General features: G+C 45.8%; 1 protein-coding gene and 1 long non-coding RNA gene across 5 annotated transcripts; one reads left to right on the top strand and one right to left on the bottom strand.

The window, feature by feature from the left end:
- Positions 1-205: 205 nt before the first annotated feature.
- SLC38A2 (solute carrier family 38 member 2) lies at positions 206-14,136 on the bottom strand. 4 transcript variants are annotated; one of them, XM_017679571.3, is made up of 16 exons: positions 13,994-14,136; positions 12,050-12,182; positions 11,828-11,909; positions 11,564-11,679; positions 8,746-8,819; positions 8,551-8,643; positions 8,339-8,420; positions 6,887-6,969; positions 6,414-6,472; positions 6,159-6,323; positions 5,686-5,765; positions 5,474-5,574; positions 4,833-4,957; positions 4,340-4,484; positions 4,139-4,236; positions 206-3,147 (listed from the first exon to the last, which is right to left on the bottom strand). In XM_017679571.3, exons 2-16 carry the CDS (start codon positions 12,163-12,165, stop codon positions 3,049-3,051), a joined length of 1,518 nt encoding a protein of 505 aa, XP_017535060.1. In that variant the 5' UTR covers positions 12,166-12,182; positions 13,994-14,136; the 3' UTR covers positions 206-3,048. The 4 variants fall into 4 exon arrangements, with proteins under 4 accessions (XP_017535060.1, XP_036865342.1, XP_036865334.1 ...); XM_037009447.2 differs by lacking the exon at positions 13,994-14,136 and adding an exon at positions 12,740-13,032 and having other exon boundaries at positions 12,050-12,194; XM_037009439.2 differs by lacking the exon at positions 13,994-14,136 and adding an exon at positions 12,740-13,029.
- On the top strand, positions 13,585-17,235 carry LOC140846552 (uncharacterized). Its single transcript, XR_012125757.1, has 2 exons — positions 13,585-13,704; positions 14,002-17,235. It is a non-coding gene; the product is annotated as an uncharacterized lncRNA (long non-coding RNA).
- Positions 17,236-26,656: the final 9,421 nt, after the last annotated feature.

Here is a 26,656-nt window from a genome sequence, read left to right as displayed (position 1 = left end):
GATACATGTCAGCATTATCCCCCTTTCTTCCTCACCTTTTGTAAACGTTACCTTCATAAAGGTAAAAGTAAAATGAACTTGTTCCTGATCCAGCCTGCATCATCAGTCACCACTGCATGACACCTGCCGAGGGTCGGCTGGCTGCCGTGCTCAACAAGCACATAGGACACCGTGCACACCCCCCCTGCCACAAAGACACTGGTACTCAGGATGAAGCATGTGTTTATTTTAGTTCAGTTAAAACATACATTGTTTCATTGAAACGGTGTAGCACTCCCAGCCGGATGTCAGTGGGACTGCTGGCCTCGCAACAGTAAAGCGGGTATTTACACTATATACAGGAAGTCAGCACACCTTGCTCTCGGAGACCTCCCACTACACATCACACTGGATGTCATCACACTACATCACATTTGGGGAACAACTGCACTTTGAAAATTTATACTTATTTAAAATTTAGAGATCTGAACTTGCACCAAGTTTTCATGGAAAAATGTGATGTTCAACCAGTCTGATTGCAAATACAATTTAAGCAATATTTTAAAATTTTAGCAATCACCAGATTTGTCAATTTGTACTGAGATCTCTGTACAGGTTACTTTTGGGATAATTCTTATAGATATGTGTGAATTCACCAAAATGCAAGTAAGAGACTTACAGGAATATATACACTTGAACCCAAGACCCAAACCTGACATTATATACAACCTATTTACAAATACATATGGACAGACAGTGTATGTACATAGATTATAAATATTGAAAAATAGGTTAGCTTTAATGGATTAATGCTGTTCTATAAATAACATTACAGTTACAACTGAAACACCCGTGGAAGACAGCAATGCAAACAGAGGGGACAGGACAGTGGTTTTAATACTGAAGACTGCTCATCAATGGGAATTCACTGTTTAGGAACCTCAAGGCAGACAGGACAGCTCCAGGAAAATCATGCAATGGAATTTATCCTAAGCAGCCGATTTTGAACCTCAAACAGCCCAAGAGGACTGGAGGAGCCTCCACAGGTGGATTTCCCGAGAGAAGAATTCCTTCTTTCATTCCTCCTGGTTTCTGTGGTGTTTTCTCCCACATGAAAGGATGTAAACTGTAGAGAACAAGTCTACTTGGTAGTATTCTCCAGCAGGTTTTAGATGAAAAATCAACAATTCTTCCCAGGAACTGAAGCAGAAGTGCCAATTCTTGGTCTGAATCAGAGGTGAGGTTCTGGATTCGAATGGAGTGCCAAAAGCCCAATTAAATCCGTCTTCTCACTGCCTTTTCTAGATGGTCCCCAATTATTTTTGAAGAAACAAAAAAGGACCACTGGTTTCCCCAATGTACGTAAGACATCTTCCAGTTCCAAAAGGGTCTCTGGCTACAGACACATGTGTCTGTAGTTTAGTCACATGTAATACAAGAATGCGTACAAAACCCATGTCTGCCCCATTTCTGGCCCTCACCTAAAACCTACAATGCTCGGTTCAGGAGAAAACCTTAGAGTCAGAGGACCAGCTGATGATTCCAGTATCTGCTTCCCTCAACCACTAATGGAATTATGGGTATTAGATCTTAGACATTATGCCCAATGAGCGAAGTACCACATTGTTCAATAATATATTCACCATACACCGTAATGTACGATAGGTGTGCTCTTAAAGCTGCTACGTTTTCACTTCTAACTGGGATTGAAATGAAGGGTGAACATGCAGTCGGACCAACTACCTATGCAGGTCACACTGTCTTCCCTCAACATCTGCTGGATGTAAACAGTTCTATGTTGTACATGAATGAGATGACGGTCCAGTGCAAATGAGTCTTTGAAAAAGCTTTCTGCACAAGAAACCCAGTGGCCTGTATGGAAAGAGCTTGTATTATACTGAGTATAGGCGTGACCTGTGAATTAGACATCTATTGTAGACGCAACGTGGACACAATGAACGCGTGTTATCAAGTAATTCACACTTCCAGGGGCAGGTGAACATGTGGAAAGCTGTACTTTCTGGAAAGGAGAGTTTTGGCCTATTGCCATCAAATGCCCACTGCTGGAAGCAATGTCAAGAAAGCGCTGGCCCAAAAACCCAGAGTCGTCAGAACTGCTCTGGAGACAGGTGCAACTGAATAAACCCTGTTTTTACCCAATTGCACTATTTGGTACCTCAAAATTAGTTATTCTACTTTCCGCAGAAATCTCTGCAGTATCTTCCATTCTATTAGACAGAAGCCAAATATTTCAATCTGAAAGAACCAAATTATTTGGGGACAGAGAAAAGTGATGAACAGAGTTCATCTGATCGGGTGCAGTGATAACCAATCAGTTGTACCTTAATGGTGAAGTCTGCATGGAAAAAATTATGCTCCTATTCAGGGTACAATTTTTCATTACTGAACCTTTTCCCTAAAAATTGTTTTGGGTTAAAAAAGTATTTGGCTTATTATGCCTACAAAAGGCAAATCATTTCACAATACTAGTATCTTTTTAAATACCGATGAAAATTTTTTTATGGAATTTATTGACAACCGTTTTTGGATAAACTTCAAAAAAAGCAATTTTTAAAAAATAAAATAGTGCTTCTGAGGTCTTTAAATATTTTTGGTACAAAAAATAATAGTGTTTTTCTCAATGGTTATCTCAATACTTTGCTGTAAATTAACAAGAATTGTTTCTCACATCGAATGGTTCCATTAGGCACATTCAAGTAAAATCATAAAATATCCAAGTTAAACAATGACACAGCCAAACATGTGGCTTGATAAAAGTTAAGAGTTTGTCCATTCTCTGGAATGGAATAAAATTGTCACTTCCGTTAATCCAAGACTCGTGGTTTTGTTGTTAATATCCATTTCTATCACACAGAATAGTTTCTTTAAAAAACCAAAAAACCAAAAACAAAACAAGCCCAAGAGTTCACTTATTCTGCACTCAGAAGGACCAGCGAGGACTCTGCGCTTCCCAAGGAAGTGAGACTGAAAACAGGTGAGATTTCACAGCAGTTGAGTGTTGACTCAACGCTGGCATCGAACAGATGATCGTAGTCTTAGGGGCGCCCCCTAGTGGCCACCTTCGTGGGCGTTGTGGACCCAGTCCAGAACGATGAGGGCCATGCTTCCCGTCATCACCACTATGCCGCTCAGCAGGAAGAGCACAGCCTGCAACGAGCAGGGAGAGACCGGTGAGCGAGGCGACGCGCACACTGGGCCTGCCTCTCTGCTCCCAAGGCCCGGCTTCTTTCTAGAACCACCCGGCGCGCTGGAGCTAGCGGATCTTGCTGAAGATACTGTAAACCGTATTACGTGATCATGAGGTCACCCACAGCAGAAAGCAACTCTCTGAAATCTTCCAAAATCTCACCTTTTCATTCCTTTGTCTCAAATTAAAAGTAAATCGTTTTCTTTGCTGAATATAGTACTTCATATAATAGAACTAGAGTGGCATTTTTGCATTTTTTATAGTAAAACCTTAAGGTACAAAATCACACCCAAGTGATCCTCCAGAGCCAGAGACCTTCAGTCAAAGCCCTTCAGGGGACATGAGCACCTTTACTCCTCATCCTACCCGCAATTACTGCCACTATGTATTCTGAGTCGGTTTATAAACAATTCTAGTGCTTTTTACCAGACTGCAGTGGTAGTAAAGAGTGAGTACTGAAAAGCATTCTTCCCTGATATCCCCTCCAGGATCCCCGGGGTCAACACATCCCAGTTCCTGTAAGATCAGTGGATACAGCGCAGCATACAGAGCAGTGCACGCAGGGCTTTGAAGACAGAATCTGACTTAACACTCACTTTTTCCCTTTTCTGTTCTCCAGGCCCATGTAAGAGCCTGCCACACAACAGGCAGTCTGACAAGCACCCATCAGACAAAACACTGGAAGCGGGGCCGGCATCTTTACATTTCATGCTTTGCCTCTGGCTCCCACCCTTAAAATACCCAGTAACTCCCTTGCAACTGACTGGGGCAGTATCAGTCGGCAGGCTGCCTCCCGTGTCCCCTCCCCAGCCTCCATTTGGGAAGGGCACCATTACAGAAATATTTACTGGAAACTACAACAAATGACAGCTAAGAGACAAAATTAAAATCAGCTGAAGAAATTATTATATTAGATTATTACTGTTTCAAGAGTCATCATCTCTCACTCACCCCAATCTTTTGTACAGATTTCATAGGCTCTTTTTTCACCAACTTGACATAGAAGGCAGACGGCAGGATGAAGATCAGCATGGCAGCAGCAGAGGCACCTGTGAGAACATGTGCTCTGAGAATCCAGCGTGTCCCTTGTCAGTTTTTGAACCTCGAAATCCCTGCCGTTTAAAACCAGCTTGATTACTTTCTAAAGCTTACCAATGAAACCAAAGATGTCTCTGATAGTGGGCACGAAGATGACAAGCAAATTGGTAAACGCCAGGATAGACACGGTGACGAGGCTGTGACGCCACCAGCTGAAACCTTTTGCTGAGCACAGCAAGTGGGTCATGGAACTCCGGATCTGCAGAGACAAATCAACAGTAAGCTAAGAGTCTAGCTGTAATTAATCCAAGAAAACAAAGCCTGAATAATGGGAAATCTATCTTAAGCAAGAAGCTGCTTAAACACTAAAAATTGTACCCCTTCCTCCTACTGCGATGTCCTAAACATCTAAACACTGAGAGATGGTTTTATACCTTCAATTACAGAAAAACACGCAGGAAATCCACAAAGTATTAAAAAGAGCCCTTTCAAAACCAGTTAACTTGGTATTGCTCTAGTAGGTGTTTCTCTTCCCCAGAAGATGAAAATTCTGCAGATCTTCAAGTGTTAAGAACTCAGTTCTACTGCAAGGAGAGTGAATGCTTACCGGGAAAATGACCACGGGGACCGTCAGAGTGACAGCCATTAACACAGCCAAGCGGACAATGAGGAGGAGGATGTCAGTTCCCATGACAGCTGAGTAGGTATGAAGCAATTCTGACTCAACGTGCTCTACGGGAAAGAAGGGAAGGTTCAGTGAGCCGCCCTCTCTGGAGATTGGGCAAAATGTGCACTGTTAACTACTCACAAGCGACTGTAAGCCAAGGAGCTAATAAGATTAATTTGGGATTAGGGCTAATATAATTAAAATAACATTGAAAAATTTTTCTTTATACCAAGTAGTAGAGATTTAGCCACATGACCCCCATCAAAAACAACAGGAGCTAAACAGCTGAATTCCAAGGTTTCACTGTGTGAGTGTGCGTTTTTTAAGGTGATCACAGAAAAGAGGCGGGATGTACTCAGATACAGGCACTTTATATAAAAATGCCATCAAATGACTAGTGTTACACTTTTTAATTTGGACTCTAGAATTACTGATTAAAAATACTAAAGGAAATCCTAAGCTCTATCTTCAATTTTTCTTCACAAATATGAAATATACCAAGACAGTGAATTTTTTAATAGATTATGCATATGAAAGTATCAATTTCACTTTTTTTTTCCTGGAAACTAGACATTATTTACCATAAAACGTCAGGTATCCAAAGAGAGCAGCGAGCAGGTACATGAGAAACATGGCGAAGAATGAGATCTTGGACACACTCATCATCCGTCTACGGCTGCGGCTACACAGACCCAGAGAAAAACAAAAATATGCCTTGAGCAGCAGTTACAGCAGCAACCTAACGTTTTCCAATTTCTCAGTAAATGCGTAAGAGAACAGGTAAAGTGCTCACCCTTTCAGCTCTTCATAGATAGGAAGAATAGCAGGATGACAGACGAATGAAAAGGTCAGAATCGGCACAGCATAGACAGTCTGCAAAAAATGTGAACATATATTTAATATCCGGAAATAACAAACTCACCTAATCACAGTTCTACAACTTCTATACTACACTAATCTTAGCATCAAGACGCAACAGTCAGCTTCCCATGCAAAGCATCCACTCTTCTAATTTGTTCACTGTGATCAATATCCTAACTTCTGAATGTGTCCAATGATTCACATCATGATTAGCCATTTCTCCATCAATTTAAGACACAAAACCACTGCTTTCTCCTCAGCCCCCAATCATTAGCCAGTCTCACTTCCTGAAGAGCAAGCAGCTTTCCCCCTCCTCCCTTCTGTGCTTTGTGAACTATTTTTCAATTGCTGGCATAGAGTTTCCCTAAAACTTCCTCTGAGAAAGTAAAGACTAGATTCAGTCACCTGTGAGTTGAAGATAAAATATCGCGGTCTGCAGGACTCTTCAGTCATGTTAAACGCCACACCATGGGCGAAACCAGCTGGCTGGGTGAAAGTGCTATTTATTGTTTCATTAATTATCAAAGCAACTTCCACAGGACAAGGAATCTGAAATTTCTTGCAAATCACCTGAAAATATATTATTATGCATTTATTAAACTGAATAATGTGACAGGGCTTACAAAATAATCTCTAGCTTTAAAGAGAAGGTGCACCTACCACAATCAGAAAGAACATCATACACAACAAGGAGAGGCCACTGGTGTATCCCAAATACCCTATAAGGAGGGGGGAAATCATTCTTAGTTTAATGAAATAGTTTTAGGGCAAATAGGTAACTCGATTCTGCTTGGAAGACGACTTTAGTGCAGATAGGGTACCATTTTAAATTTCTAATTCTTACGTAGAAAGATACAGAATTACTTAAAAATACCTGCTAACAACTAAATAAAACATTCATTTTGTATTATTTTTACAAAGCACGAGATATTACAAAATGTCAACAAGATGCTTTGGTCCCTTGGTAGCAATCCTGCTAGGTAGGGTTCTGGAAGCCTAGGGATCTGTATGCTGCAAATCCCAAAGGCATGTCTTTGGGGCTTTCTAGTTTCTCAGTGTCTATTAAGAGAAAGCCCACCGGCTGGGGGGGGGGGGGGGCTCCTCCAGACCCTCTCGGGCACGGGCTTGCTCACCTAAATTTCTCAGCAGTGACAATGGAAGAATGAGGACCAGGGACACCAGCAAAACCAAATAGTCGCCGTTCAGATACCACGATCTGAGTTAAAGAAAAGATAATCAGTGTCAGAACCAGCCACTGGTATCCTCAGAGTAAGAGAAACATCTTCTCGCAGGACTCACTTTATAGAAATACCGTAAGAATAAATACAAGACAGGTTGGAAAAAGTATCACTTATTCTAAAAGCCTTTAGACAGGAAAAAATCTCTATCTTTGTGCATTAGATGAATATTCACTCAGGTTAGGAATAGGATAGCAAACAGTGCAACTTTTGTCCCACTGTTTGCTTTGGGAGAGCTGCCAGCTGATTCATAACATAAATGCTTCTGAAAAGCTGATATTAATGTAGGGAACAAAGCAGCACTGTGAAGTCAGGAATCTTTAAGCATCTGAAGAAAAACTACACCAATTCTGTCACAGCTTTACATGCAACTGCTAATGCTAGAAACAAGGAAATTTTAAAGCACGTTTCTTTTTCTTTCAGACATTTGTCAGCAATGCACTTACTAAACACTTTGACCAAGAAATTTTTTCATACTTAGATAAAATACACAGGCAAAAACAAAACAAAACCCAGTTCCCCAAACCAGGACTTGTCCCAAGTGCTGTGTACCTTCACCCACCTTGTCTCCAAAAATAGCCACAAGCTCCCTTCTGAACTTACTGTGCCTATCTCCTAAGAGTTCTAGCAAGGTCTTTTCCTTTGTAAGTAATCAACCACACCTTCCTTTTAAATCACTATTTCCAAATTTTTAATTGCCCTGTGAATTCTCCACTCATTTCAGTAACAAAGACCCCACAGAAAACCAACATTTAAGGATCAGTTTATTAAATTTCTAAAGCCAGAGATAACCACACCTCACTACTCTGAGATAACGAGCTGCATGTAAGTGGGAAATAAATTACCCAGCCCCATGTTTACTTTAGATAAAACCTGCTACTCCACTGAGATGAGGAACTTCACCAGAACAAGCTTCTCCAGCTCAGCCTTGTTTGCTGACATTATGCATTTTTAATAGGTCAACTTCTAAGAACTTGAAATTTACAAAAATCAGATAAGAATTAATGTTTAATGTGATTCAGAGCTTCAGTCCTAGCTTAGGTTGGGATGTATGTTCTTCAGCTGTAACAAGAGAGTAAATATACAGAAGAAAATCTAAGTTCTAGAAAACCTGTTTTCATACACAGGTTACAAATTAGTTATTCCGTTTTAAGACTAGCTACCATCTTTGGCCTTTTGTTCTCAAAAGTTCCAATCAGTTTATGGGGAACTTCTTGGTCAGTTTCAACAGGAACATTTACAGAAAAATAATTCACTGATCATCACTTTGTATCCAACTTTGATAAAATGTATCTAGTCACTGTAGACTGTAATCGTTTCTTATGAGTAACCTTACTCAGCACCTACCCAGTTGTAGCTTCAATGTTCATTAATGCCTGGATCACCAAAGGTAACTCATATTTCACTATGAAGAGGTAGCTTGACATAGCTGGAGGAAAACAAAATTACACCATTACAAGTGCAAAATGCGGCACGTGACACCAGAAGAAATGCGTCACCCTTCTGTGCTACACAAAGAGCAGAAAGCCTACCCAAATCGCCTTTTACAGCACTCTTACCTCCGATGTTCTGCATGGTGATTGATCCAGAGGCTGCAAGCTTTCCAACCAATCCAAAGGCTTTATATCCCAATTGTTCATATAATAAAGACCCTACAATTTAAAGAACACAAAAGTATGAAGCAAGTATTTTATAACAGGGAGAAAAATCAAGCAGACACAATTGTTTTAGAAATATTAAGAATGCTACCATACCTCCTTCATTGGCAGTCTTTAAAAGGAGATGAACAGAATACAGAGAAAATATTGACACAAACGTCAAGAGAATTCTGGTGAAAGAAATAAAAGGCACAGGGTTATTAACAAGCACAGGTCTACTTAAAGTACTCTTTTTGGTTGTTATTTAAACACTAATATGGAACTTGTCCTAATACTTCTTGTGCTAAACAGAAAAAACCCAAGACCCGGTCACTCCCGTGGTTAGTGTCAACATCTATGCTTACCTGGCACTAAAAATCTGCGCTAGGCCACAGGTCACAGCTCTGTGACATTGGTCAAGAGCAAGGGTCTACCCACCAAGCCAAAGGTGCAGGGAGTCCTGGAATGCCTGACTTGGGCTGGAGCGAGGAGACATGATTTGATTCTGGCCTCATAGCTGTGCATTTGCCACTTCTCGGCATTTTAACAGTTCCTTTTAACTGCAAAAGGGTGGTAATACCTGCCCGTAAACCCAGCCTACAAAGTACTTGTGAAATCCAACTGAAATAGGTTCAGGAAAGGTCTTGAGAGCACTTGGGCTGTATAGATACGGAGAGGACTGGGCTATAAAGGGGTTAAAGATACTAAGTGGGCACAAATCAGAGAAGTAACCACTGTGACAATCCACAGTATTGCACCCCATGGTGTGGAATACAGACCCAGTACTGTCACGAAGTTAGACAACACCGGTGCGAGAACAAGCAGGCTGTCAGCCTTGTCTGGGCTGTCCTCTCCCCTCCACCCTCTTACTTAGATGGAAGAGAGCAAAAAAAGAGAGAGACAGAGAGGGACTAAAGGTCACCTAATGTCACTGAGTTTTCCTTTAGGGTGTGGGTTCTTTCATTCCAGCTTTGCTTTCCTACTGCCTAGGCACGCCAAGAAAAATAAGGATTTCTTCTTATTAAAAGGAACAAAAACCAAAATCTGGAAGGCTCACAGAAAATGCTGTAGTAGTCACACTTTTTGGATTCTGTATGGGCACACGGGGCACAGTACCCTGAAGGTCTGGCAAAGAAACTGATGTCTGCTAAACACAGGTAATGGCATTCAGCTGCCATTCCAATGCCAGAAGTTTGAGGGTGTCTGGTCTGAGGTGGAATCCAGCTTCACCTCACTGGCCAAAGTTGTTCTTTAATCAAAAGCAATTTTTAAGTGTGCTGACAAACTCAGCCTTTCTTTCTTACAATGAAATGACAATGCAGGCTTTACGGGTTTTATAACCCTTGAGGTCACTTTCAACCTCAAGACTGACTACATCATAAGGTCTAACTACAGAGTTGTTTAACCACATTGGGACAGCCACGTGTCTTTTGGCCCTTTTACCTCTATACCTCTAAATATACCTTGTAAAATATTGATGGATTAATAACTTATTTTAGCACTCGATATTATTTAACTATTATGAAAATGGTTAATTAAACACACAGACCTATTAGAGCACAAATAATTTCAAAAGTGCAAGGGCTAACACCAGAAGTTTCACTTATTAAAAGGGGTGCTGTTTTTATCTCATGTAAATCCTACACTATATAATCACACCGGCAGCATGTAAAGACTGCCTCCAGTTTTCATACTAAGCTAGGAAGGGCTCCAAATATCGAACAGTGATGCCATCCATGCTCCTTACTGAAATCTTTGAAACTACAGGGTCCTTTCTACGTAAATTCCTGGTCCTTCACATTCTTAAAGGGTCTCAGAAGCCTCATGCTAATCAAACAAGCTGACTGAACGCTGGATTCCAATGCGCAAAGCTCGGCTTAATTTCAGCGTGAAACTTCACCACAAAGTGAAGCTCTGCAAAGGCCTGCTTTTCTTTTCATTAACATTCTATTTTGCTGGAAAAAATAACATGAGAAGACTAGTCAGCTGACTACAACAAATCTGTCCCCGATGGACAATTCCATGCTACATGTCCTCACTGCACAAGAAATCATACCATCTTCCAGAGACCACTTAGCTCATAGGCACTGAACAGCTGTGATACAAACACTGAGGACGTATGCTCCAATTTACATGTGGTTTTGTTCTGTACTTTTTTCCTGGAAAATCCACATTTTTCTATCACATACTCCAAGACTCAGTGACCCCCACAGTGATTAAGAACCATAGCTCCAAAATTCTATTCTGATGGTATTTGTGCTGGAAAGCAGAGGAGCAACTAACTCTAACTGGGCAACTAAGGGAAAAAAACATTTAAAAGCAGGTATTTATTAAAAAGCTCATTTTTTACTATAGTATGTGGCAATCACACAGACCTGAAAGAAACAAATATTAAAAGCCAAAGAACACAAACGGGTTGCTTTTCAATGTCCAGAAAATTATGATGCATTTTTCTTAAAACAAACATGTTCCACGTTCCTATGTTTAAAGAAATTAGTTGTTTGTAAGGAGCCACAGGTCCCTGGGGAGGCTGTGTCCAGTCACCCAGCTGATTTGGAGATACTATGATTATTTAATGTTTTGCTTCTGATTTTGCCAGGACAAAATTTCTAAGTCCTTGGATTTATCTATCAACAGCTCTTTTTAAATACCCAACTCCTGTTACAACTTTGTATTAATTATTCCCACTAACTTAAAAGACTTTTGGCTTAATTATCAGTTTCAAGTGTCGTCCTATTTTTTCCTATCAAATTGGCTTTCTTGATATCATGCAGTTATATCCTAAAATAAAGAGACTGAGGATTTCTCATTAAGTTTTATGCAAATAATTTTTAAGTCAATGACTTCAACTATAAATTCAGCCTCTGGAGCCAAAATATATGTTATGTCACAGTAACTGCCCGGCATGGCAGACTCACTACTTACACATACTTACATAAACAGAGCAATTCCAGTATTAGCCATGGCATAAGAAAGCCCAAGGATTCCACTGCCCACAATCGCATTGCTCAGATTAAATACTGACATTCCAAAGGAGGTAGTGCCTGGATGCTACACAGAGGGGAAACGATAACCAAACATATGACAATAATTAAATGGAGAACACCAGCTTTGGGCAAGTTAGATTCGACATCTACAAGTAAAACTACTCTTTTAGCCCACAAGGCCGCAGACACACAAAGCATTATTTTCAACTTACAAAGTCTGTTTCATATTTCTTCTTCCCCAAATTCGATTCAAGTAAGAAGTTCTGGTTTTCAGGATCAACGTCTGCATAGTGACTGAAAAGAGAGAGCGCGCCCAGGTGAAACGGGGCGGCAGGATGCGTGCGCCCCGGGGGCTCCTGCCAGGACCGGGCCGCGGAAACCCCCAACCCCCTTCTCCCCTTGCGGGCGCGGCCGCCCTCCTCCAGCTCTCGCACCTCTTCAGCGCGGCCTGCTTGGCGGGGTAGGAGAAGCTGAAGTCGCTGTTGGAACTGAAGCTGCTGCTGTCCTCGTCCGGCGAGATGCCGAGCCTGCCCATCTCCGCCTTCTTCATGCTGCGCGCCCGGCCGCCTGCGGAGGAGCCTGCGGTCAGGACACCGCCCCGCCCCCGCTGGTCACGTGGGCGCCACCTCCCCCCCCCCTCCTCCCCCGGCGGGTGGAAAAGTACCAGCCGCGCGGGGCGGGACGCGGCGGCCGCGCGCGAACAAAGGCGGCCCCTCGCCCGCGGTCCAGGCCCGGACCGGGCAGGGGCTCTCCGGCTGCGAGCCACGGCTCCCGCCGCTGCGAGGGCGACGCCGGGCGCCAGGCGGGCCTCTGCGGCGGGCGGGGGCCGGGGGCTCCCCCCGCGAGGGCGGCCCCCGGGGCCTAGGGCCGGCGGACGCGCGCCCGCGGGCACGAGCGTCCGGCTCGCGCGCGCGGGGCCCGCCAGCCCCTCCTCTGCCCGGAAAGGAAACTGATGCAACAGCGATCGCCGATTATCAAAGGCTGCGGCGCGCCCTCCCCGGCCCGGCCCTCGCGACCTCCGCAGCCCTCCGCGCCCGCCCCCGGCCCAGGCCCCGCGTCTCGGGCCCGCGCAGCCCCCCCGGCCCCGCCCCGTCCAGCGCCCCTCGCCGCGCCCCGCGCGCTACCTCGGTGGTCTCGGTGCTGTGCCCGGAAACGTCACGCAACGCCCCCCGGGCTTCTCTCTGCACAGATCGCGCAAAGAAAACAAACAGGCACGGGACGACAGGCAGGAGAAATGCTCGTAGTGAGGAAGGGGCCGGGCGCCCGACGCGTCCGGGGAAAGGCGAGCGGGCGGGGACGCGCGGCCGGGCTGGCGCTGCGGGAAGAAGTGCTCCTGGCGGCGCGCGGCGCGGGGCTCGGGGGCGGCCCGGCAGCAGCGACTTATAGCGGCGGCCCGGGGGACGCGCCAGCGGGCGGGGCCACAGGCCTCCCCTTTGTGCGGCCGCCCCTCCCCGCCCCGCCCCCGCCGCCCCGCCCCGCCGCCCGCCCCTACGCCCGGTCCCGGAGGCCCTCCGAGCGCCCCTGGCTGGCGGCGGGCCCGGTGGGGCCCGGCGCTCGCGGCCGCCTCCTGGCCTCGGTTTTCTCCTCGGGCTTCGGGGGCACAGCCTCGCGCCCCGCCGACGCTGGGTGCCGGGATTTACTCGGGGTTCGTCCCGCTAACTTGAGCCCGCGGTCCCCGCGACCGCCCCGTCTCGGGCCCTCCGTGGGGAGCCGCCCCCCACCCCCCGCGGGGTCCGGCCGGCTGGCGGCGCCCTTCGTGGACGCTTTTGGTGCGCTCGGGGTGGACGCGGGGATGACCGTATGACGCCCCCCTCACCCCCCCACCGCCCGTGCTGCTGTGGGGCCGTGACCACGCCGCCCTTCCTGGCCTGAGGAAGCGGCACCTCTGCCTCCGCGCGGCAGGGGTCCGGCCTGCACACGCCCAGGGCCGCATTGCCCGCTCGGAGGTGCGCCCCTCTCCCGCTGCGCCAGGCCGGCCTGCCGCATCCTGCCCACCTCAGTGCCCACTTCCCCTCGGCGTCTCCCTGGGCTCAGTCCCCGCGCCCCGGAAAGCCTCCCGCGGCCCGACCCCTCCGCCTCCCCTTTGCAGGTACTGCTTCCAAACCACGTGGTGCGGGACTGTTTAAAGCTGTGCTGTCTGGTCTCCACGTCCACGCTGGTCAGAAGTCTTGTCTCACGGGGACGGGGGGGGGGAACTCCCCGAAGGCAGGTTTGGCGCTTAGCACACAGTCGGATGAAAAACGGATCTCTCTTGCACATTCACTCCCTGGTAACACTGAGCAACCCTTCTGGTCCGGAGAGCACCCGCCGCAGGGGTTCGGGCGCCCTGCACGTCCCTTTAAATCCGGTCTGATAAAAATCGAAAGGTTTTAACTCACTTTTTCAGGAAGCCTTCAGGATGGTGGCTTCGGTTGACAAGTCCCACACTCACTGTATCTCTTGTCCACGGGAATTTTTGGTGGTTTGTGTTGCAACAACACTCAAGAGATTTGTAAAAGTCACGGCAAGCGTGCGTGCGCGCGCGCGCGCTGGAGGCAGGATTGTAATCTTGTTGCGACCTCTGTAAGAACCTGAACAGTATGGCAAAGGAGACAGGGAGGTACTGAAATGCGTGTTTCTGCCGCCAGTCCGTGTTTTCCAAGGCCTTTCTGAAGCTCATCTGCCTGCCCTGGCTCCCAGCTGCGTGTGATGTGTTCTCGGTTAGGCTGTAGCCTCTGGGCCAGAATGCATAGACACAGTGCCCTTGTCCAGTTTCTGGGAAACTACCACCAAATGCCTGTTGGTCCCAAGTGCTACGGTTTTGCCTCATTTCTAAGCTAATGTTCTAAAAGAATGATGTTTTATTAAACTACAGAATGGGACCATGTGGTGGGTAGGGATGAATTCAGTGTATTCCTATGAGCTTTTTTTCTTTAACAGAAGAAAATAAAAATATGCCATGTATACTAATGCTAAGTACTATTCTTTAAAACTTTGATTTTCATTATGAATATGCATGTATATATTCTGAGTTATGATTTAAAATGTACTCCTTACTGTGGGTTGAGATCAAAGAATGTTGAAAGCTAATGAGAGCAAACCTATTCTACTAGTATCTGAAAGTAATCACAAATACCAGTTGTCAACTTCGGATTCTCAGGAATGCGCTGTTGGAAGTTTTTAGTGAGGATAGACAAAATCTTCTGAAGAATTACCTGACCTTTACCACCTGATAAAATACAGTGGTTTTGTTTCCCAGGGGGGCTATAGGAGTTGACCCTCCCAAACTGTTGTTAAACAGCTGGTCCTTCAGATGCTCCTCAAAATTCTGTTTATAAACATTTCAATTTGCTGGAAGTTGGCTTAAACATTAAATTTGCTTCTCCCTCATTTTCTGACTGAGTAGCTTCACTCTTGGGGTCGGTTCTTCGGGCTTTCCTTCATCGGGCCCTAGCCTGTACGTGTTTCCACCAGTGTATCGCTGTTGTTGCTGGTGATGGGCAGCTTCCAAGGAGAATCTACGGTACATTCCACCTCCTGGTGCTTGTGCCCATATGTAATCCCCTCTCCCATATGGTTTGGGCCTAGGGATGGGCTCCTATTTACTAGAAGTGAGGGCATGTCCCATCTAAGATTAGGTTACAAGAAGACCTCTGGCTTCTGGCTTGGTCTCTCCCTCATTTGCCCTGAGGAAAAGCAGCTGCCATCTGGCAAACTGGCCAATGGAGAGGTCTCGGGGCGAGGGACTGATGCCTCTGCATCAGCGGGAAGGCCCTGGGACCTGCTTGCAGTCTCCTGAGTGAGCCTGGAAGCCTTGAGATGGCTGCAGCACCAGTTAATACCTTGGTGAGAGGACCTTAAGCCCCACCTGGGTTCCTGACCCACAGAAATAAGTGATGATAAATATTTGTTGCTTCAAGCTGCTAAGTTTTGGTGTAGTTTGATACTTAGCCATAAACTCCATGCTTTTGCCAAAATGCATTGCTCAGTGTTGTTAACACAAACCATTCTCTATTCAAACTGTTTCCACTGCTTGCAATGTTCTTCATACCTCTTCTTCCCTTTCATAGCCATATATCTAAATTTTATTTTTCCTTTAAGGTTAAATACCACATCTTTCATTATTTGAATGATATGCTCCCATTTGAAACTCATCTCATTCTACTTTGAACTTAGTGCTTTATAAATATCTTTTTTGGAGCATTTCTTTTTGTGCTGTGTAGGTACTAGATTTTATGTTGTTGTCTTTTTGGGGTAGAATCTGGCCAATCACACCCAGCCTAGTCACTTGTAAAAAAAAGGTACTTTTTGAGTATATGGATGAATTAAATGATTTTTTTCTTTATAGAACCCATCACTACCTACATTGTATTTATTTACTTGTTAAGCTCCATGAAGCAGGAATTTAATCTGCTCTGATCACTGTTAGCTCCAGCACCTGGAACAATGCCTGATAATTCATTTTTGTTGAATGAATAAATGCAGGAGTAAGCAGTGCTGATTTCCTCTAGGACCAGGAAAAAACACATCATCTAATATGCCTAAAAGGCATCTCTCTCATTCCTCACTGGCCAGAGCAGAACTCTTCACTTCCCTAGCAAAACTGCTCCTCTCCTAATTTTTATAGTTCAGAATAACACCCTTATCACGGGAGCTCAGGACCCAGATCAGGGGGTCATCCTGAGCCCTCTTTTTCCTCAGCTATCCAAACCATCAGCCAGTCTTCAGGGCTCTGCCTTCAAGTATATTCAGGGCTCTGCCACTTCTGACATTCCCACTGCTCTCTCCTGGGTCACTGCAAAAGCGACGGTCTAACTCATCTCTGGGCTGCCATTCTTGGCGCTCACAGTCTACTCCATGCCCAGCATTCCGAGGGGAACTTCTCAGAACATAAATAAAAACCCTTCCCTGAAGGGATAAGTTATTCCCCTTACTTAAAGCTCCCTAGTGAGTTCTGATTACAGTCAGAATAAAATCCATACTCCATGGCTTTACCTGGTTGTGCCCTTGTCTAAGTGATGAGAAACTGTGTGGCTGCCTTCTTATCACTTAGGTCTCAGCCTAAATGTCACCTCCTCAAAAAAACAAGCAAACAAAAAAAACCCTTAACCATCTCAGCAAAAGTTGGCTCTTGCATCTCTCCCTATTTTCTCATTGTCCTATTATTTTTATTGCATTTTTTTTCATAATCTGAAAACATTAATCATTTATTTACTTTTGAGCCCCTTCCCCTTCCTGCATCTTCCCTCCTAAACTTTCTGGAATGTTAACTCCAAAAGGAAAAAGTCTTTTATTTTGCTTTTCGTTGGCTCTTCAGTGTCTAGACGAGTGCCTGATACACAGAGTTCAGTAAGTGTTAGTTGAATTAGTACACTTAGCTTCATCACTCAGTGCCTAGCACATAATAAACTGAATGAAGGTCTGCTGCAATGGCTTGGTGGTGGAAAAGGACAGGTTTTTCTTGAACTTAATTTTCTGTAAGCCATAAGCATGAGAACTGATTTCAAGACTTAGTTTCTATGGTTTCATTTTACCTAATATGACCTTTTGCTACATACAGAGTCTAACATTCTTGTCCAGTGTTATCAAAATTTGAGGGTGGACACAGGCATATGGAGAAATACAGTGAACCCACACCCCACCATCAACCTTCAAACCACATCCTTCAAAATTCCAAGGACTTCCATATAATCTCTTCCAGGTTCCTCAACAAATTCCTTGCTCTACTCTTTTTTTCTCTTATCCTTTTGAATGGTGTTCAACAAATGAAGGGTTATATTTTATCTTTAGATAAACTCCCAAGTTAGACAATTCCCAAGCCCAAACCAATAGTTTCAACTCTGAGGACCCTGGTGACTTTAGCATGTTTTTCTGGTATTGAAGGATATTCTGTTAGGTAGCAATTACCCTGTAACAAATCATTCCAAAACTTATGGCTGAAGGTCTCAAAGTTTCTGTGAGCCAGAAATTTAAGAGCAGTTCGGGTTGTATGTCTTGGATTAGAGTCTCTGAGGAGGTTGCAGTCCGCTGACAGCTCGATCTGTAGTTATCAGATGGCCTGACTGGGACTGAGGATGTTTCCCAGGTTGCTCACTCACATGCTGGCAAGTTGGTGCTGGCCGGTTGGTTCCTGTCCAAAAAGGCCTCTCCACAAGGCTGATTGAGTATCCTCATGACATGGCAGCTAGTTTATCCCAGAACAAGTAATCCAAGAGACATCAAGGCAGAACTTTACAGACCAGCCTTGGAAGCCATACTTTATATTTCTGCCATATTCTATTAGTCACAAAGGCAAATCCTGATTATATCCCCACTGTAAAAAGATGTAAATCCCAGGAGGGGAGGATCACTGCAGTCCATCCTGAAGGCTGGCTACCACAGCAGCAGACAATTTTTATCTCAAAAAACACAATATGCAATTAAAAGGGGCTTAAATAATGGTGCTTACTATCTCTTACAATAGGAAGTCTATAGATAGGGTAGTCCTAGAGCTAATTCTCGGCCTTGATAATCTCCTCCAAGACTAAGCTCACCACCTTCTCTGTGCTGTGTCTTCCGCACACTGGAGATGTCTTCCATCATGGGCTGCAGTGGTTCCAGAGGTTATGTGCAGACAGGACCACATCCAGTGAAAAGAGTCAGTTCTGTGAGTCACTTGTACTGTGAGGGTGACATTTCTAGAAGTCCTGCTGTAGGCATCTAGATCCCATTGGCTAGAATTAGGTAATGTAATCATGCATTAACATTGTGTTGGAAAGCCCTATGTTTGCAAGCATTGTTTTGTAAGTATACACCTCATTTCTCAGCCAGAAAAATTACAGTGCCTACAGAAACACAACCTTAAAAAAATGCAAAAAGACTTAGTTTTACCTACATTTTCCATTCTGTCTGGACTGCAGAACTTCCCAGAGTACTCCTACTGTGTCTCTCATTTCTTCTCTGATAAAGGAGGAAGGAATGGTTTGGCTAAGGATCTTTCTGTGGTATCTACCCATTGGTCTTTTCATGTGACCCTGCAATGGTCCATTTTCCTGGGTGAGGCTAGTGAGTATGAACAAAAACAGTGTCAGATGAAGGGTGTATTGACCATGGGCCACGGTTCTTTTGCTGGGTAAGTGGACACTTGCTAATGAGCAGTAAGTGGCTTGCAAAGTGGAATGTAAAGCAGAATCACAGATGTGAGTTCTCATACACATAGGTTGTCATTCAGGACATGACAAGGTGACACTATGGATCAAGAATTAAGCTAGAAAACAAGATGTGTATGTACTTAGTAAAGATTTGTATGTCTTATCAAACTTATCGAATAATATACTATATTTTCTTGAAAATTAAAAATTTCAGAATCTTACAATTTTCTAAAATAGGGTGATTTTAAAATACCGTTATCATATTTGTTTCTCTGTTTTCTTGTCCAAAGAGAAATGACAGTGACTGAATAATGAATTTTACGCAAGGCCACAATGGACTTACATTCACTGGTCTTCAGTTTCTGGATCTTTCTTTGCCTGGGGCTTAAACACCAAATAGGGATTTATTAAAATTAACAAACCTGAAATTCCGGTTCTTGGATGGAAACCGTTTCAATTCAATATGTGGGCTTAGTTCTAGGATCATTACTCACGCAGAACTCCAGTGTTTTGGCTGAAAGTGTTGGCAGCTGGTGACTGATAACAGCGCCGCCACCCAGCTCCACGGGAGCGTCCCGCAGGGCGCCCGCCCGCCAGGGACCCCCGGAGGCCGTCGGACGCACGTGCTGGGGGGAGCCGCGCGCACCGCACGCCCCCTGACTGCAATGGAGTCGGTGTGCTGGCGTTTGTCACCCGGGTGGGCGAGGTCAGCACACTCCCCGAACACTTTTCACTCCTGCTGGAGACCGAGTGCGGGGCGTTCTGGGATGGGAAACAACTTGTCTGGTTTTCTGGCGGGGAAGCGCGTGAGGAAGTGGCAGCCGGCGCTTTGTCCGAGCGGCCGGTAGGGCGCTAAGCGGGAGGCCAGGAAGCGTGAAGCACCCTCATCGAACTACAGGCGCTGCGGGGCCCCGGCCGCGGAGGCGCCACGACACCGCCCCGCGTCCCTCTGGAGGCCACAGCCGCGCGCAGTTTGCGGATCCGCGCGGAAGCGGGGCCCTGGTCGGGGGCGAGCGGCGGGCGGGCGCGCGCACCGCGCAGCGGAACCTCCGCAGGGGCGGGGCCGGGGCGGGCCGCAGCCGGTGGTGGGGAGCGCGGGAAGGGGCGGGGCCTCCGGCGCGCAGCCTCAGTAGGTCTCCGGGAATTTTCCACTCGGGCTCCGCGCGCTACCCGCCTCTGCGCAGTCCGCCTCTGCGCACCCGGGACCCACGTGACGGTGATTCAGCGGGCACCGCCTCCCGAGCCCGGGCGCGGCGGGGGGAGCGGAGCGGGAATGTGGTGGAGGGGGAGGCAGAGCAGCGGGGGTCAAGGCCCGGCTTCACCTCAGCCGCGTGCCGTGGGCGCGGGCGTCCGACCTGGGGTAGCGGGGAGCCGCGGGGCTGGGAGGAGGACTCGCGGCCGCGCGGGGTGTCCGGCTGCGAGGGCCCTGGGCGCGTGGCTCCGCCCGCGGCGGGGCGGGGGGCGGCGCGGCTGTGGGGCGCCCCGGGCGGAGCGACGTTTGCCCCGCGAGCCTGGCAGTCCCAGTGCCTGTCCCGCCAGGTCCCCAGCCCCAGAGGGAGTCGGAGGCGGCCGGGTCCAGCGGCCCCCGGCGCGCCCCGTCCTCGCGGGCCGGGCCACGCGGACACTCCAGCGTCTGCCCGCGCGAGGGCCCCCGAGCGCGTCGCCCCGGCCGCCAGCCCGCTGCCGCCCCTTAGGCTCCTGGGAGTGGCGACCTCCCTGCCCCCAGGCCGCCGCACCGCGCGGGGCGCTGCCTCCTCTGCGGGGCCCCAGAACGGGGACGACGGCGGCTGTTCCCGGCGCGCCTGTTCGCTGGGGGGTGGGGGGTACTGCTGTCGCCCGTGCGCGGCGGGGCTGGGCCGGGACCCGGCCGGGGGCGAGCCCCTCGCTGCGGTCGCTGCGCTGCCGAAATGGCCTGGGAACAGTTGACATCTTGGAATGTTTACATTTCGGTGGGACCTTTTTTTCTTTCATGTGTTTAGCCTCCTGAGAGTTTATTTTGGAGATATGTCTAAATTTAGTTTGGATGGAAAACCACACACAATTCAAAAAAACTCTTGTGAAGAAATGCATTCATTCGAAGGCGGTGTGACATTTTTCATACGTGGATTATTGACATACTTGACCCAGGAACTTAACTCGAGGAGAAATGTTTGTCTCACAGGCCTCGGGCCCTCTGGAAAAGGACGCGGGGCTCTGCAGTTCGATAGGCAGGTACATACTGATTGAAATGTGCCCAAAAGTGACAGCGTTGAAATGGCCGACGACATAATGCCAAATGAAAAGGAAATTTCCGGCAGAAAAGTGCTGGACAGACTGAATAGGAACGCGGGTCGCTGTGCCCTTCTGCCTTTGGCGCCGCCTGGGGTTCCCGGCGCCGCTGGCTGCTTGCCCGCCCACACCGGGGCACGAGTTCCCCGAGGGCAGCTGTCTGTCCAGCAGTGTGTCCCCAGAGCTCAGCCAGTTCTTTGTCCTAAAGCCGGAGCTCAGCAGTACTGGGTAAAGGATGAGTTCCGGTTGGCCTTGTTAGGCCGGTTGTTAGGATGCACTGAGTTGGGATTTAACAGGTGAGACCCAACGTAGGAGCATAGTCCCTCTAGTCTGATCCATACTAAACTCCCCTCCACTTCTCTCCTTTACTTACATTTCTTTGTATTCTTTTTCTATGACCTATCAGTCTGTCCTTACCACTAGTATAAGCTGCTTGAGGCCAATTATATATGTTTGAGTGTGTATATATCCAGATCCACTGCCCTGCCTGTTATTTTGCACATAATAGTTTTTGATGTTTATTAAATAACAAGACAACTTACGAAAAATTTTGTGTCTGGTTAGCTAACTTTATTTCAGCACCCAATTAATGGTCAGATGTTTAATAACCATGGCCTTGATCCTGAGCTCACAATTTGGGGTCTTTAGGATGATAAAATCATAGGATTTTTATTGCTGAAAGAGATCTTATAACTGCTCTGTCCAATACATAGCAACATGATCCTATTTTAAATTTAATTAAAAGTAAATAAAAGTAAGAACTAAGCTGCTCAATAGCTTTACTGTATTTCGTGTGCTCAGTAGCCACAAGTGACCAGTGGCTACTACATGGGCGCCCTGATGCAGACATTTCTACTTTAGTTCTAGAGCTAAGTTACAAAACAAAACGGGTAATGAAATAGCAGAGTTTTATTAGCTCTTACTACATAGTATATCATACAATGTAAAGTTTATAATACTTAAATATATATTACTAAGATACAATTCTTAGCAGTTTTGCATACAAGGAACATCACACATTTTAGATTACTTCATGTAAAATTTACAGTTGTGTTTATATTAACACACTTTTAAATATATTCAGAACTGATGATTCAAAAGGACTCCTCTTTGTATTCCTGAATATACACTCCAGTTGATCCTTTGTGAGTCTTTTTTCTGTTTAAAAATAATCAATTTGAGCCACTGCACAAGTTTGACATTCATTAAATTTGGCTGTGCATTTTAAGCTCACATGATTGAGAAACCAGAATACTCAGTAATGTTGGTGAAGGACAAATGCCAGATAGTTTTGGACTGACCAAATATATGTTTAGTGACATCACACATACAAAACAGTTCTCAATTTACAAACACCCTATTCAGAAGCAGCCCAAATAGAAAACATACCAGTGTACCTTCTGTAAACTCTTCCTTTAGATTGCCAAGGTAGCCACTGTATAAAGAAATTAGTAAATAGAGAAATAAAAATAGATCTTGGAAATTGTAGAGAATGTATAGCTTGGCTGTGGAGGCAGTAACAATGCTGTGAAAAGCCCTGGGGAATTAGCACATTTATTTCCTCAGCAGAGCAGGTTTAAGTGGTAAACCCTGACAAAAACAGTTTAGGTCCCCCTTTTCCTACCAGGCTCACCCCTCCCCACCCCCACTGGAGCCTTTTAAAAATCCTCCAACTTCACTCCGGTTTCAGTTCCTGTCAATTCAAAGCTTATCTGACCTCAGTTTTCCTAAACTGTAAACTAGGCATAATAACATGCTCATTGTCAAGAATTAAAGGAAAATTTATGTGAAAATACTTTATAGATTAGAAAGTTAATACAAAAACAAGGAATTATGATTATATATGTACGTTAATAAAACTCAAAAACCTGCTCTCCCAAGGTTAAACGGCCATCGGCCACCTGCTTCCAATGGGACTCTTGTTCATCAGAATATTTAAACTAGTTGATAGTTCGAAGGTCCTGGGCAGGGGTGGAGCTGGGTGTCCTGGGAGATGGAGGACTGTGAAAGAAAACAGTTGAAGATTTGGAAGTAGGTTGGGTAAATACCACCTTTTCCTTTAAGGAATGAATGTAATTGCTGGCAGTTTCTCTCTATGTTCTTCAGTTTCACCGATTATTCCTAAGGCAAAGTTTCTACTTTGCCCTCTAATTCTCTGACGTTGCGTGTTTTTAAAAACTTAGCATTGCTTACTTTGATTTTCCAGTTGTCTTTTGCTGAGGGAGCTGCTGTGAAGGGCAAATTCAAAGTACAACTAGCTGCCGCAGCACCGGGCAGATAGTGGGGGCTGTGGCCACAGGGGCCTGGGCAGCGCCAGTCACAGCTCCCTGCTGGCCTAAGGCAGACACGGTAGTTAGACCAGCCCAAATCAGATGGAACAGCAAAACAAACAAGAAATGGGGGTGTTGGGGGGAGTGGGGATGGGCGAGGAGGCAGGGGAGGACGAAGGTGACGGGTGACATGGCTCACACCGAGCGCAGTGCACCTGTCAGCTCCTTGAGCCTCATGGCAGTCCCACGAGGTAGACACCATTATCCCCACTGGATAGATGAGGAAGCGGAGGCACAGAGATTCTGAGCGACGGTCCCCAGTGTCACACCACTCCTCGGTGGTAGAAGAGGGGCTGCAGCTCATCCATCCTGGCTCAGGAGTTCGTGATCCTGACCACCAGCAGTTCTCAAACTCTGATCTTAAGAACTCCCTTGCACCTTAAAAGTTTTGTTCACCTGGGTTATTTCTATTGATATATGCCATATTAGAAATTAAAATATTTAATTAAAAAACCATATAATGTGCTCACATAAATTGAATTTTAAAGTGAAAATAGCTATATTTCAAAATAAATTTGGAGAGAAGAATGGCATCCTTTTACAGTTTTGTAAGTTTCTGCACTACATTTACACTATACCTCCTTTGATGTGACTGGTCCGGAGGAGGGAAGGAAATGAGAGACTGAGGCGTACATGCTGGGAGCTGGGGCTCCTGGTGCAGCCTGTGTCACGGGGGCTGATGACCGAGGAATCGCCCGAGTCTAGGGCAGCATCTCGGCTTCCGTGCTTGTTCTCGTCCTCAGCAGGTCGGTCGGACTCTCTCTTCACACATACACACATTTGAGGTGCAGTAAAAAACTTTTGAGTCCTGGCTAGATCCTGAATTGAAGGGATTTTGGAGATTATCTGATTAAACTTCTTTTATGGAGGGAAGCAGCTGAGGCTGGGCAGGACAATGATTTATTGCTGGTTAAACTGGTCAGTGATGGCTGGCCGTAGAATGCACGTCTCCTGTCCCCTCGTACCCCTTCAGAGCGTCAGGTCTTGGGGATCAGTGAGCCTAATTATTCAGCCATTAGATGAATCAGTTTCCACCAGAGAACTTATTTCGTGGTTGAACCCTGAAGTCTATGGGAAGTCCACAGGCTGCATCACACCATCGTGAAAAATTGCCCTTCCCCCAGAATTGCCACTTCCTGGTCTGTTTGATGTTTTGTTTGGACTCATTACAACTTCTTGCTTATTGTCTTTTGTTTTACAAGTGGTGCTGGAGAGCATGTGGGCTCAATAAGAGGCTAAGAATATGAGACTTCAGTTCTGAGATGTCTGGGAACGCTGACAGCTAGTCCCTGTCATCTGCAGGATCTACTTTTCTTAAGGATGAGCATATTTTGGTCCACAGGTTTCCAAGACAAGCACATTCCTACCAATATGATCCCTGGACGAGCTGTTCTGGAATTTGAACTGATACTGAAAAGGGGTTAAGCCCAGGACACACACCCTCATTTCGTTAGGGGGTGAGCCATAGTTGGCTATGTTAGCACCTCATTATCCAACAGTTTCAGGATAAAGTGATCCCAGATGTGTGCTCAGCAAGTACCTAGTACTTATGTTTTTAATCCATTAGGCTAAAACCCACTTGCTGAATTTTGAAGGAGCCAGAAGTTAGTTAGCTAGTCATTTCTATTACTTTATAAAGTTGATTCTAATTGTCTGTAGTATACGGGATGCTTCCAGTTAGCTGATTATAACCATATGAAACATATATATTCATACATGTGTATGTGCATGCACACATACAAATATCTTTGGCAATGATATTCCATTTTGAGTACTGGTATAATGATCATGAAGTTCCTCTGTCTTGGAAATTTCAGTTGGAAAAGGGAACATGCATCTAAGTAGTATTCTAGTTTCCTTTTTATGACTGATCAAGTTGCTTGGGATCCTGAAGAGTAAACTTCATGGGAGGTCTTGATTAAAGACCCCCACTTCCCTTGCCTTTTTAAAACACAATTTGACGATTTTCACATCATAAACTTTGTGACCCAAATTTACAAAGAATTGAAGAGAAGAGGCGCGAAGGCCTCTTACAAGTCAGATTATTATTAAGAATATGAGATTTTTGCATCATGCGGCCCTGAAACTGAGGGTGAGCATTTCATTTTGCTTTAAAATACTTCAGATTTTATTATGTTTTCTGTTGACTACAAAAAAAACCTTCTTAGCTTCCTTTAGTCAACAGCATTGCATCCTACTATGCTCTTTTGATGTGATATTAAAAAGTATTTGAAAAGACTTATGTATCCTATTTGGCTTCGAGGACCACTGCCTTTATTTGCAGAAGACTTTAACCCAGGGCAGTATTCACTGGATGGCAATATTGGGAAACGTTCTTCCTTCCAGGCAGTCTATGTACAAGCATAGAATCTGGATCTGGAGTGCCTAGCTTGATGGCCTGTTGTGGGTAAAGTTGCAGTATTTCCAGAACCTCGCGCCCGGCCTCAGTGCATCTCCATATCAGTAGGTGATTACAAGGGTTGGGGCACAGAGGGTCGTTTTGGACCAGAGAGGTTGGGTGGGGTCCCTTTCCCTTTTTGCAGCCAGGTAGTGAGAGACAGGTGAGCAGAAGTGGATGACTGCTTGTAAGCAATAAAGAGGTTTTTCCCATTTTATTTCTCCCTTTGACTGATTTCGGCTTCAGAGGTAAGTTGCCCCGGGTTGGGAACTTATTCCCTGACTCCCAGCACCCCCCCAGAATTACACCTGTTCTGCTTTTTTACTATCTGTGTGCTTCACTTCTCACAAATGTAAAAATGAGTAATAACTGGTGAAGATTTAATGAGTCTGTATTGTAAAGAGAGCACTTCGACTCTGTCTTGCATGTAGTAAGGACCAAAAAACCCCTCAAATTTCATCTTTGCCCTTATCAGAGGTTCTAATATCAAGGGGTGGCTTAAGCAACATATCACTAATTTAAGTCAAAGGAAAAATGACCCTGGGGATTAATCCTCTCTTGTGAAACATCATCTAGGTTCTTCCATCCAACTGGGCCTTAGGTTTGAGCACAGGAAGGTGAGGAAAGCACAGATGAGTGTGACTGCCATTGCATAAGCACTCAGCTGTGGCTTTGGTCAATAATAATTTGTTTATATTATTTCCTGTTGGAGATAAAGACCCTTGGTGTTACCCATTGGCGGGAGATGGACTGTAGTCAGTGTGTGGATTGCCAAGCATTTGTAATAATGTGAAAGGCTTACTCTGGAGGAAATGGACAGGCTGTGATTTTCCCTGAGTCAGAGGGTCGCCCTGCGTGGGCCGAGTGGGGCCCCTGGTCGGTAGGAGAGTTTGTGACCGTTAACCTCGCACTATTACAGCCCCGGACGCACAGGGC

This window comes from Manis javanica, chromosome 15 (assembly GCF_040802235.1).
Source record: "Manis javanica isolate MJ-LG chromosome 15, MJ_LKY, whole genome shotgun sequence".
Classification (NCBI taxonomy): Eukaryota; Metazoa; Chordata; class Mammalia; order Pholidota; family Manidae; genus Manis; species Manis javanica.
Note: the sequence above shows the minus strand (reverse complement) of the source record. Positions and strands in the feature narration are given on the sequence as shown.